The 12,021-nt window shown below is 36.2% G+C and overlaps 1 protein-coding gene across 17 annotated transcripts in view; it reads left to right on the forward strand.

Moving 5' to 3' along the window:
* Positions 1-12,021, forward strand: part of LOC126236282 (transmembrane protein 94) — a 538,855-nt gene that overhangs the window by 387,808 nt on the left and 139,026 nt on the right. For all 17 annotated transcript variants that reach the window (XM_049945449.1, XM_049945454.1, XM_049945456.1 and 14 more), the window contains one exon: positions 11,088-11,296. In XM_049945449.1, coding sequence (XP_049801406.1) covers positions 11,088-11,296 — 209 coding nt within the window. The remainder of the gene's footprint in view (positions 1-11,087; positions 11,297-12,021) is intronic.

A 12,021-nucleotide genomic window follows, 5' to 3' on the forward strand; every position in this document is an offset into this window, starting at 1 on the left:
AAATGTTGGTAGCCATAAGCAGCTCAAAAGTTAAATAGAACTGTTCAAAATGTCACATGGCAGCCCATTTTGGTTTAACTCCTCAAGTTTCATAAAAGGTTTGTGAGTCCCAAAATATGTAATACGAATTATTTGTGAGATGAATTCAAAAATATTTTGCAGAAACCTGTTTAAAGAATTGAGTATACTTACTGTTGTTTCATAGTATATCTATTCCTTAATGAAATTTATCATAAAATAAGCTTCATAAAAACTTTAAAGTGGTTACTGTTGTATCCATTCTCAGTAGATTTCCAGGGATCATAAAATGTTTAGCTATTTGTGATGTGCAGTTTAAAAGGAATGTGTAGCAAATTTTTCCCGAGGGCATGCAGCTTTACTGTGTGGTTTATTGATGATGGCGTCCTCTTGGGTAAAATATTCTGGAGGTAAAATAGTCTCTCATTCTGATCTCCGGGCAGGGACTACTCAGGAGGACGTCGTTATCAGGAGAAAGAAAACTGGCGTTCTACGGATCGGAGCGTGGAATGTCATATCCCTTAATCGAGCAGGTAGGTTAGAAAATTTAAAAAGGGAAATGGATAGGTTAAAGTTAGATATAGTGGGAATTAGTGAATTCGGTGGCAGGAGGAACAAGACTTTTGGTCAGGTGAATACAGGGTTATAAATACAAAATCAAATAGGGGTAATGCAGGAGTAGGTTTAATCATGAATAAAAAAATAGGAGTGCGGGTAAGCTACTACAAACAGCATAGTGTTCACATTATTGTGGCCAAGATAGACACGAAGCCCATGCCTACTACAGTAGTACAAGTTTATATGCCAACTAGCTCTGCAGATGATGAAGAAATTGATGAAATGTATGATGAGATAAAAGAAATTATTCAGGTAGTGAAGGGAGACGAAAATTTACTAATCATGAGTGACTGGAATTCGAGAGTAGGAAAAGGGAGAGAAGGAAACATAGTGGGTGAATATGGATTGGGGGAGAGAAATGAAGGAGGAAGCCGTCTGGTAGAATTTTGCACAGAGCATAACTTAATCATAGCTAACACTTGGTTCAAGAATCATAAAAGGAGATTATATACATGGAAGAATCCTGGAGATACTAGAAGGTATCAGGTAGATTATATAATGGTAAGACAGAGATTTAGGAACCAGGTTTTATATCGTAAGACATTTCCAGGGGCAGATGTGGACTCTGACCACAATCTATTGGTTATGAACTGTAGATTAAAACTGAAGAAACTGCAAAAAGGTGGGAATTATAGGAGATGGGACCTGGATAAACTGAAAGAACCACAGGTTGTACAGAGTTTCAGGGAGTGCATAAGGGAACAATTGACAGGAATGGGGGAAAGAAATACAGTAGAAGAAGAATGGGTAGCTTTGAAGAATGAAATAGTGAAGGCAGCATAGGATCAAGTAGGTAAAAAGACGAGGGCTAGTAGAAATCCTTGGGTAACAGAAGAGATACTGCATTTAATTGATGAAAGGAGAAAATACAAAAATGCAGCAAGTGAAGCAGGCAAAAAGGAATAAAAAGTCTCAGAAACAAGATCGACAGGAGGTGCAAAATGGCTAAGCAGGGATGACTAGAGGACAAATGTAAGGATGTAGAGGCTTATCTCATGAGGGGTGAGATAGATACTGCCTACAGGAAAATTAAAGAGACCTTTGGAGAAAAGAGAACCACTTGTATGAATATCAAGAGCTCAGATGGAAACCCAGTTCTAAGCAAAGAAGGGAAAGCAGAAAGGTGGAAGGAGTATAGAGGGTCTATACAGGGGCGATGTTCTTGAGGACAATATTATGGAAATGGAAGAGGAGGTAGATAAAGTTGAAATGGGAGATATGATACTGCGTGAAGAGTTTGACAGAGCACTGAAATACCTAAGTCAAAACAAGGCCCCCGGAGTAGACAACATTCCATTAGAACTACTGACAGCCTTGAGAGAGCCAGTCCTGACAAAACTCTACCATCTGGTGAGCAAGATGTATGAGACAGGCGAAATACCCTCAGACTTCAAGAAGAATATAATAATTCCAATCCCAAAGAAAGCAGGTTTTGACAGATGTGAAAATTACCGAACTATCAGTTTAATGTCACAGCTGCAAAATACTAACGCAAATTCTTTACAGACGAATGGAAAAACTGGTAGAAGCCGACCTCGGGGAATATCAGTTTGGATTCCGTAGAAATGTTGGAACACGTGAGACAATACTGAGCCTACAACTTATCTTATAAGAAAGATTAAGGAAAGGCAAACCTACATTTCTAGCATTTGTAGACTTAGAGAAAGCTTTTGACAATGTTGACTGGAATACTCTCTTTCAAATTCTGAAGGTGGCAGGGGTAATACAGGGAGCTAAATGCTATTTACAATTTGTACAGAAAGCAGATGGCAGTTATAAGAGTCGAGGGACATGAAAGCGAAGCAGTGGTTGGGAAGGGAGTGAGACAGGATTGTAGCCTCTCCCCGATGCTATTCAATCTGTATATTGAGCAAGCAGTAAAGGAAACGAAAGAAAAGTTCGGAGTAGGTATTAAAATCCATGGAGAAGAAATAAAAACTTTGAGGTTTGCCAACGACATTATAATTCTGTCAGAGACAGCAAAGGACTTGGAAGAGCAGTTGAACGGAATGGATAGTGTCTTGAAAGGAGGATATAAGATGAACATCAACAAAAGCAAAAAGAGGATAATGGAATGTAGTCGAATTAAGTCGGGTGATGCTGAGGGAATTAGACTAGGAAATGAGACACTTAAAGTAGTAAAGGAGTTTTGCTACTTGGGGAGCAAAATAACTGATGATGCTCGAAGTAGAGAGGATATAAAATGTACACTGGCAATGGCAAGGAAAGCGTTTGTGAAGAAGAGAAATTTGTTAACATCGAGTATAGATTTAAGTGTCAGGAAGTCGTTTCTGAAAGTATTTGTATTTTGTGTAGCCGTGTATGGAAGTGAAACATGGACGATAAATAGTTTAGACAGGAAGAGAATAGAAGCTTTCAAAACGTGGTGCTACAGAAGAATGCTGAAGATTAGATGGGTAGATCATGTAACTAATGAGGAGGTACTGAATAGAACTGGGGGAACAGAGATCTGTGGCACAACTTGACTAGAAAAAGGGTTTGGTGGGTAGGATACATTCTGAGGCATCAAGGGATCACCAATTTAGTACTGGAGGGCTGTGTGGAGGGTACAAATCGTAGAGGGAGACCAAGGGATGAATACACTAAGCAGATTCAGAAGGGTGTAGGCTGCAGTTGGTACTGGGAGATGAAGAGGCTTGCACAGGATAGAGTAGCATGGAGAGCTACATCAAACCAGTCTCAGGCCTGAAGACCACAACAACAACAACAACAACAACTTAGCAAATATTGGCAATCTATTCATTATTTTTAGTATTTAATATGTATAAATAAAAATCTACACACGAAGTGGTGGCAGAACACACACATCAAAGACGGTTGTAATTGGCAAGCTTTCGGAGCCAGCAGCGGCAGAAACGGTGAGCGGTTTCAATCATCGTCTGATTATCCTCAGATTGTTACATACTATATTAAGTGGAATGATGTGAAAGTTTTATTAAAAGACACATGAATATAAATGCAACTGTAAAACATTTTGTATCTATAATATTAATAAAATGCTGGAGCTGATGGCATTGAGTGCTAACCGCTCTTGGCTGGTGTTTTACCATAAAAAGAAACAATTATCTTTGCTTAACGAGCTGTTGGATGTCATAGAGAAATTCTTTTTCTCTATTTGATGATTTGTTCTGAAACTGCTTGCTCTTCTGTTTTCATAACCTTAATGGACTTTGCCTACTACTATTTTTTTCGTGTTGAACTTTTAAACCATCCTTGATCTACAGATGTTATATGCAAGTCACTATAGAGGACACTTAGTGTCTAATTGTAAGCCTAATGGTTTATTGTTTGTGTTACTTCCTTCATACTTTTAGCATCATTGGTACTCTTTCTATTGTACCTAATGTACTTAGCCTATTACCTCTTTTGTACACAATGATGATTATGTTCAAGTTAAAAATTGTAAGTCACACTTCTATATCTTTGACTTTAAATCGGAAGACATCAATATTCATATCATTACTATGGTTACTAGTGGCGTCCTTGTAAGTGTTTTTTGCACGACATATGCCATACACAAATCCCCCCAGTCAGGACTGTGGGTCAAGTTTGAATGTTAATGGTTTATTTCTCTATCACACTTCTTTTAAATATTCTTTAATTATGTCTTATGCAAGCCTATTTTTATATTTACATAAATGTTATCATGATACAAATATTTCATACCACAGTTGTAATTTTACTGATTTTATTCGTATTTGATGGCCATTAGCTATCATTGGTGCAATGTAGGAGATGCTGGTGGGCGGATCTGTCGCTATTTGTGTGATGGTAATTGCATGTCATGCAGCTGCTGCTCTTCATACCAGCCTAGAACAATTAGTGCTCCATGCCAGTAGCAGTCAGCATCCATCTTCATGTGTCCTGTAATAACTGTTATGTTACTCCATTTACAGGGTATGTAACAGTCTGAGGATGATCACACAATGATCAAAATGAGTCACTGTTATTTTTTAAATTATATTTTTAACAGCTCATCTGATCAAAATGGGTTGGGTCATGCTCTGTTGCTTTAAGCCCTGAAGAGGCATCTTAAATAGCAGAGGCAAAGTAGCGATATGATTGAACAAGTCAAGAAATGGGTTGTGATTGTAAAGGAGGAAATATTAAGAATATGATCCCATAGCATAACAAGGTAGGTACAACCAAAGGATTAATCTTTGATTATTTGTTTATTCGTTTATTCAAAATCACATACAACTTTATTCAAATGGCGATCTCCCATTGGTTTGTACTGAACATAATATGAATACAATAAAGAAAAATAATTAATTTTGCAGTACTGGCATAGCATTCATAGGCAGTAATGAATATGAACTAAAGGCATTGAGTCCAATATGAAATCACTAAAGCTGCAACGAAATCTCAGAGTTCAACCTTGCATATAAGTCGTCATACAGTGAAAAATTCACTGCCATTGAAGTGTTCAATACTGTTAGCCTGACTATGAGTCTGTGTCCACTAGCACTCAGAGTTCCAAATTATTTCTTAAGTGCCGAACTGGTGCGCATTGAAATCTTTCTGATTCCTGAGTAACACTTAAGCCCATGTGGCTCTGGGCATACAGACCTTACAAAAAGCAACCTAACTGACAAAGAGATGAAGACCAAAAGCCCACAAACCCTGCTCCGCATGCCTATTTAAAGACTTGGTGACATGACCCACTGTCTTCTTACGGCTTGACCACCACTCTTGAGCAACGGTATATCACATATTTAATTTTAAACAAAGTGAAGTAGCTGGCTATATCAATTTTATACACCACAAACAGAACTACAGAAAATGTAGTTCTGTGTTAGCCAGATGAAATCTTACAAAGCAGAGTGATCAAAAAGAAGTGGGAATTTTCGTTTGCTTAAAGAATCCTTATTTATTCATCAACATCAACTTTGTCCCTTTCAAAGTAATCATCCTCAGATACAATACACTTGTGTCAGCGTTTTTCCACTCTTGGAAGCACTTCTGGAACTTATTTTTCGTTATAGTGTTCAGTGTTTCTGTTTGTATTTCATCAATGGTGGCAAAATGACATCCTTTCATGGTTGTCTTGAGCCTCAGGAATAGAAAGAAATTGCAGGAGGCCATGTTCGGTGAATACGGTGGCTAATGCAACATTATGTTTTTGTTCTTTACCAAAAAAATCTGAACAAATATTGAGTGTGAGCACCATCATGATGCAATTTCCAAAAGTGGTTTTGCCACAATTCTAGTCGTTTCCTTTAAATTGCTTCATGAAAATGGTGTATAACTTCCAGGTAGCATTCCTTATCGACTGTACGACCATAAGGCAGAACTCATGATGGCAATAACCCACTGTAATCAAAGAAAACATTGATAAGAACCTTCACGTGTGATCAAACTTGTTAAGTTGTTTTGGTCTTGACTCTTCAGAAAGTTTTCATTGGGCCAATTGAGCCTTGATTTCGATGTCATACCCTTATACCCAAGCTTTGTCACCTGTTATTACTTTCTTTGGAAGTTCTACATTGTTGTAAGCTTCCTTCAGCTATTCTTGAGTGATGTTTATGCGATGTCATTTCTGGTCAAAGTCCAACAATTTCAGAACAAACTTTGCTGCTAAATGTTTTATGCTCAAAAAAAAAAAAAAAAAAAAAAAAAAAAAAAAAAAAAAAATGCTTGGTATGAGTCAAAGGATATGCCGAGATCATCAGCAACCTCTCTGATGGTGACTGAGTGATTTTCCGGAACAATTTTCTATTTCTTCCACAGTGTCATCAGTAATTTATGTGATAGGGCATCCAGGGTGGTCATCATCTTCAATGTCTTCTCGACCCTCTTTCAAGGATATAGCCAAATGGGGAGGTCCAGGGGGTCCAGACCTCCCTATCACCTAAATGAAATTACACACAACATAGTTGCCGCAAAGTGAAATTGAAAGATATTTTCATTTTCAGTCATACCATGAAAAAGGGTTATGCCCTGTTGATAGTCAACAAGGCCATCGATAGATTTCAATTATTGATATATTGATAGCACTGTCAGCTATTGCCCATTCATACTTTAGCCAAGACCTACTACTGCACGTAGTTGGCCTTGCTTGACCTTAGTTATTGTTTTGTTAATCACTTCAATTCTTGCTTGCACTTGATTTTAATATAAGTGCTACCATTTATTACTTTTGTTCTGTGTTCTGTTGTGATAGTTTCTAATTATACATAAGTTTGTAACAAGAAAGACGACAAAACCAAATTCTAATTTGTCCACTAGCATTTTGGTAAATTAAAAATATGTATGCTTTACTATAATAGCCTAATTACCTATCCAAAACTCTTTAATGTTAGTACTGGAGTTGTTATCTGGAGACTGATAGAACTTTGGGGTTGCAATATTTCAGTATTTCACAAGGCAGCAGAGTGATAAACATAACTACAAATAACATTACATTAAATTCAGTGCATAAAAATACATTTAGATTTGCATGTGTCGCCCAAAAATTGAATTGATCAAGAAAAATATTGCCCAGATAGTGATTTGCTCAATTCTGTCAGTAGTGCCCAAATGGTAAAATATCACCCATCTGGTCACCTGGGCGGTACTCAATTATGAAAACCATTTCCAGTACAGAACAACAGGGTGGGGTTTGTGGAGAGTGGACAGAGTATGTAAAGACAGCATAATTCAATTGTTTCTAAAAGATTTTTTTCAGCTGGTTGCTTGAATTCATCTCAGTTGAGTGTGCCCTGCATCCCCGACCTCACTCCCCCCCCCCCCCCTTTTTTCTTCCCTCCATAATTTATTTATACTTTTGTAACTCTTTAATAACTGAAGTTTTTTTTCAGATTTTCTATGATTATCTTCAAAGTATAATGTTTTTAAGTTGTATAAACAATTATATAAAAATAATTTTTCATTACTCTTGTAACAGTACTTATTTTAATTTGGAGAATAGTTATTTATTTCTTGCATGTCTTCAGATTTTGCTACAAGAAAGATATTCTGCTGTAAAATCTCTTATTTGTAATATCCTTGGAACAGTCAGTCCATTTGTCACAACTCTAACGCGTTTGTAAATAAACGTCGTGTAAGCAACTACTTCTGATGTACGTCACAGAGGAGTTTGGTAGCATCAGAGACTATTGCCACCAAGAATTATCAGAGCATGTGCTTCGATAAGTGCCAAAGTGTAAGGAATACCATTCAATCCATGATAAGAAGATAGCAGCACTGCATTTACACCAATGGTCATCACTTGGAACACTTTCTGTAAATGGACATTACACATCATTGGATTCATCTCGATAGCCGCTATCAGAAAATAAGTACTAAACTATAGCATACCTTAAAAAAAAGTTTACCTTCATATCTCTGATGCAACCCCACGTAGCAAGAAAAACCAACGTCATATTATGGCTCCCATTGCCCCATGCAATATTTGTCCCACAAACTTTTCAGCTACTATCATACTTTCGGGGTTATTCTTGGTGGCAATAGTTAGTGACTCACCCTGTATAACCTTATTATCAAGGAAAACCAAAACTCATTTGTGAGTTCACATACATTACAAATATAGTTGAAATCAATACATGGATTAATGTTAAGATCTCAGAAGTGTAGCTCATATTATTTGTGTGTCCCGTTCTGTTTTGTAAATTAATCTAATTGCTATAGTTTCAAGTTCACTGTTGAAACAATAATTTAAAAGAAGTTCGTGATCAGATGAGGAAATTTAAGAATTTTCATGAAATGAAAGATACTTTAATAAAATTTGAGATTCAATTGAGGAACTTTGAATGCTTTGAAGTGATGAAGAAACACTAACTTGGTTTCAGATAAATGGGAAGTTTAAATACAGCAGTGCAGTAGGAGAAATATAGATATTGTGAAAAGAGGTTTGAACACTAACATTATAAGTTATTCAACCCAACGTTAAGATTCTTCTGTTCTGCGGTAATGAACCTTATATTAGAAGACTGAGCTGTGTTTTGTTAACAAAGAGGCAATACATTATATCAAGGTTTTAATTTGTTTGGCAATAAAGTGAAGTTATCTAATTACCAAGTAAAAAATATTTCATTGTGCATCTGGGTATTTCTCTTATATACTGTTGAGAATATATCTTGTACTTGGTGAAGAAAAGTTTCTCTTGCTTACTTCTATAGTCAAATACTATTTGTATGAAGGCTCCCCAGAAGCAAATTATGTACATAAATTTAAAAAATTGATTTCAGATAAATAAAAACATGAACTTTTTTGATGTCTTCCTTAGCAAATCATATCCCCCCTTTGACAAAATCTTGCCTATGTCGTTGCCTCATTGAAATATTTATACCACTCGTAAACTCTTGCCTTAGTCATAGTAAATTCACCAAAAGACACAGTCAACATTTTGAATGCGGTGCTGCACTTTAGTCTATTTCCTAAACACAATTTAATTCAAATTCTTAGATCCACCTTTTCGAAAGTTAAAATTTGCTGAACTGTAGAAATCATGGTTAATTTTTGTGAGTGTAAACAATAAACAAAATATTCAAAACAGCTTAAAATGCAGACATACATCAGGAACATGCATACCAACAAGATAAAAAAAAAAAACATTTTGAGGATTGGATGCACAAGCCTGCAAAATTAAAAAATTCCCATTACTTTTTGATGGCACATAAAAAAAAATTATTAATAAACTTATGAATTGGTAGGATAATGGAACAGTCCTATCATATTGGTGATAGTCATCTCTGTACATTGTTCAAATTAATCAATAAATGAAACTTCCTGGCAGATTAAAACTGTGTGCCAGACCGTGACTCGAACTCGGGACCTTTGCCTTTCACGGGCAATTGCTCTACCATATGAGCTACCCAAGCATGACTCACGCCCCGTCCTCACAACTTTACTTCTGCCAGTACCTGTCTCGTAACTTCCAAACTTTACAGAAGCTCTCCTGTGAACCATCAATAAATAATGTAGAACTATATGTATAATTGTTTAACAATAATAGAAATGTGGTCCTTGCCTAGCTTGCCTGCCTGTCTGTCACATGCATATATTGTGTGGCTGCATTGTTTTTCATTGACTTTACAATCAATTTTTGTTTAAATATTACTAACTTTGTTAATTTATACACACAGTAATAATTTTAGTGAGCTTGTCTTACTACCACAAACTTGACACTTTCTTTATATTTTTCGTAATATTTGTGGAACTAGGTTTAGTGTTTTCAGTGAATATTTTAGATTGCAGTTTTAGCATAATTGGTTCCTACCATTTTGCCTTCCGTGATGGCATGATGTCCCCTTGGCCGCTATAACTACTGGGTGCAACCTCCCATGTCCGTTCACAGCTCACTGCAACAGCCTGGGTACTCTGCCCGGTATCAACTGGCCCATCCACTTCATGGCAATTGCCAGTCACACACCACTCAGCCAAATGTTTAGTGGACTCGCCACTCACAATGTCGCATAAACACTAGTATCTGCACTAAATTGTAGAAATGACGGTGTATTGACTGCAAAAAATGCACATTCTCTCAATGAGTCAGTGATTTAACTTTCGTGGAAATTAAGTGCTAATCATCTGCTGTAAATGTTCCATTCCTCTTTGGGTTCTTCAAACAGTAGAAATCCTGGGATATCTGGAATTGATGCTGTTGATGGACTTTTTATGTTGGATGTCAGGTACTACAGTGTTTACAGTGTCTGTCTAATCTAATAAGTTCAACTGAGGGTTTTGAGCAGTACGTCATCATCTGTCCAGTCAGATTGTTTAGTGTAGCAGGCGTTCAATTGCATTCTTGTCACATTGCTGTAGAAAGCATGCATGATTTATTTCCACATAAAACTTGATACAGACAGGTATGACATGAGAAATAGGGAAATTCACAAATTTATCATTGGCTAAGCAGGCAATTTTTCAGAAAAATAATCACATTCCCAATCCAAACATGACTCCAGTGACAGCAGGTATGAGCAACATCCAAGTAGCAAAACCATCACAGTTGGTAGAATTAGTCACTATATACATGGCTCTCTCTCTCTCTCTCTCTCTCTCTCTCTCTCTCTCTCTCTACATACAGAGAGAGAGAGAGAGCCATGTATATAGTGACTAATTCTCTCTACATACAGAGAGAGAGAGAGAGAGAGAGAGAGAGAGAGAGAGCCATGTATATAGTGACTAATTCCATGCAGCTTTGGTTGAAATAGTTCCATCGAAGGGGGAAAACTTGTTGCCTCTATCTGTAAGTGTTATACTTTCTTGGGATATTATAAACATGACAGTGTTGTTATGGGTGCAGTAAGAGAAACTGAAAAATAGCTGTTAATACTTACACTAACAAAAAATAAAAGGAACATCAGAAATATGATTTTGAACACACTTCTGTTTGATGTTTAAATTATTCATCTTATGTTTTAGTTCAATTTGATTATTAACTGGCTTTGATTTTATCTGCATTTTTTGTGAACTGTATGTTGCAGGCAAAGCTACCTCGTGGCATAGACAAAATCCGTCCGCACTTAGAGCAGATTGACAATGTTCCACTACTCGTTTCATTGTTCACAGACTGTACACCATTAACAACATGTGAAATGTTGCATATTATGCAAGAGTACAAAGAAGTGGTATGTGTTTTGGGATCTGCAGCAAATGCTGATAACATGCCCATTTTTTTACAAGCTGATGCAAGGTATGATATAAAGCAACATTCTACTTACATTTAATTTTATAGGTGTTTTGCAGCAGTATTAATTCATGAAGAAACCTCACAGTGAGGCTTGCAATTCATTACTTTCTTTATAACAAAGATATGTTGTCACTAATTTTAAGAATGACAACTCAATTATATTAGATCAGGTGTACCTTTCATTCCAATTGATGCATAGTGAGGAAATTCTCCAGGATGTAGAATGTGTCAGGAAAACAAGAATATACAGTGAATATTTACAATGAAAAACAAATATACTAATGTGCTTTCCACAGACTACAAGTGAAATGATTGTCATTTATATAGAATGAGTCAAAAAAATTAAACTTATTTTTATTTAAATGGTAATAGATACTAAATTGAAAAATCACTTTTCAACCATTATTTATGATGATCACATTACTGTACTGAATTTGTACAGAAGTTAGATTGTGCCAGTACTCACATTATCTGATATTAGTTGTAACATATACATCAGTTGGTTCTGCTAAGAAGTAAAAGGAGATGACGACCAATAAATACTTTAGGCTGCTTTTAAACTCAACTTTATTGTTAGTTAAACTTTTATGGATGTTGTAAAGTTACTAAAAATGTGTTTTTCTCAATAATGGGAACTTTTTGGACCAAAGTGAGTGACTAAATCTATATGAGCATTCTTATTTCTAGTATTGTTTCCATGAATTGAGCTGTTGCATTGTATTGTATTG

This window comes from Schistocerca nitens, chromosome 2 (assembly GCF_023898315.1).
Source record: "Schistocerca nitens isolate TAMUIC-IGC-003100 chromosome 2, iqSchNite1.1, whole genome shotgun sequence".
Taxonomy (NCBI): Eukaryota; Metazoa; Arthropoda; class Insecta; order Orthoptera; family Acrididae; genus Schistocerca; species Schistocerca nitens.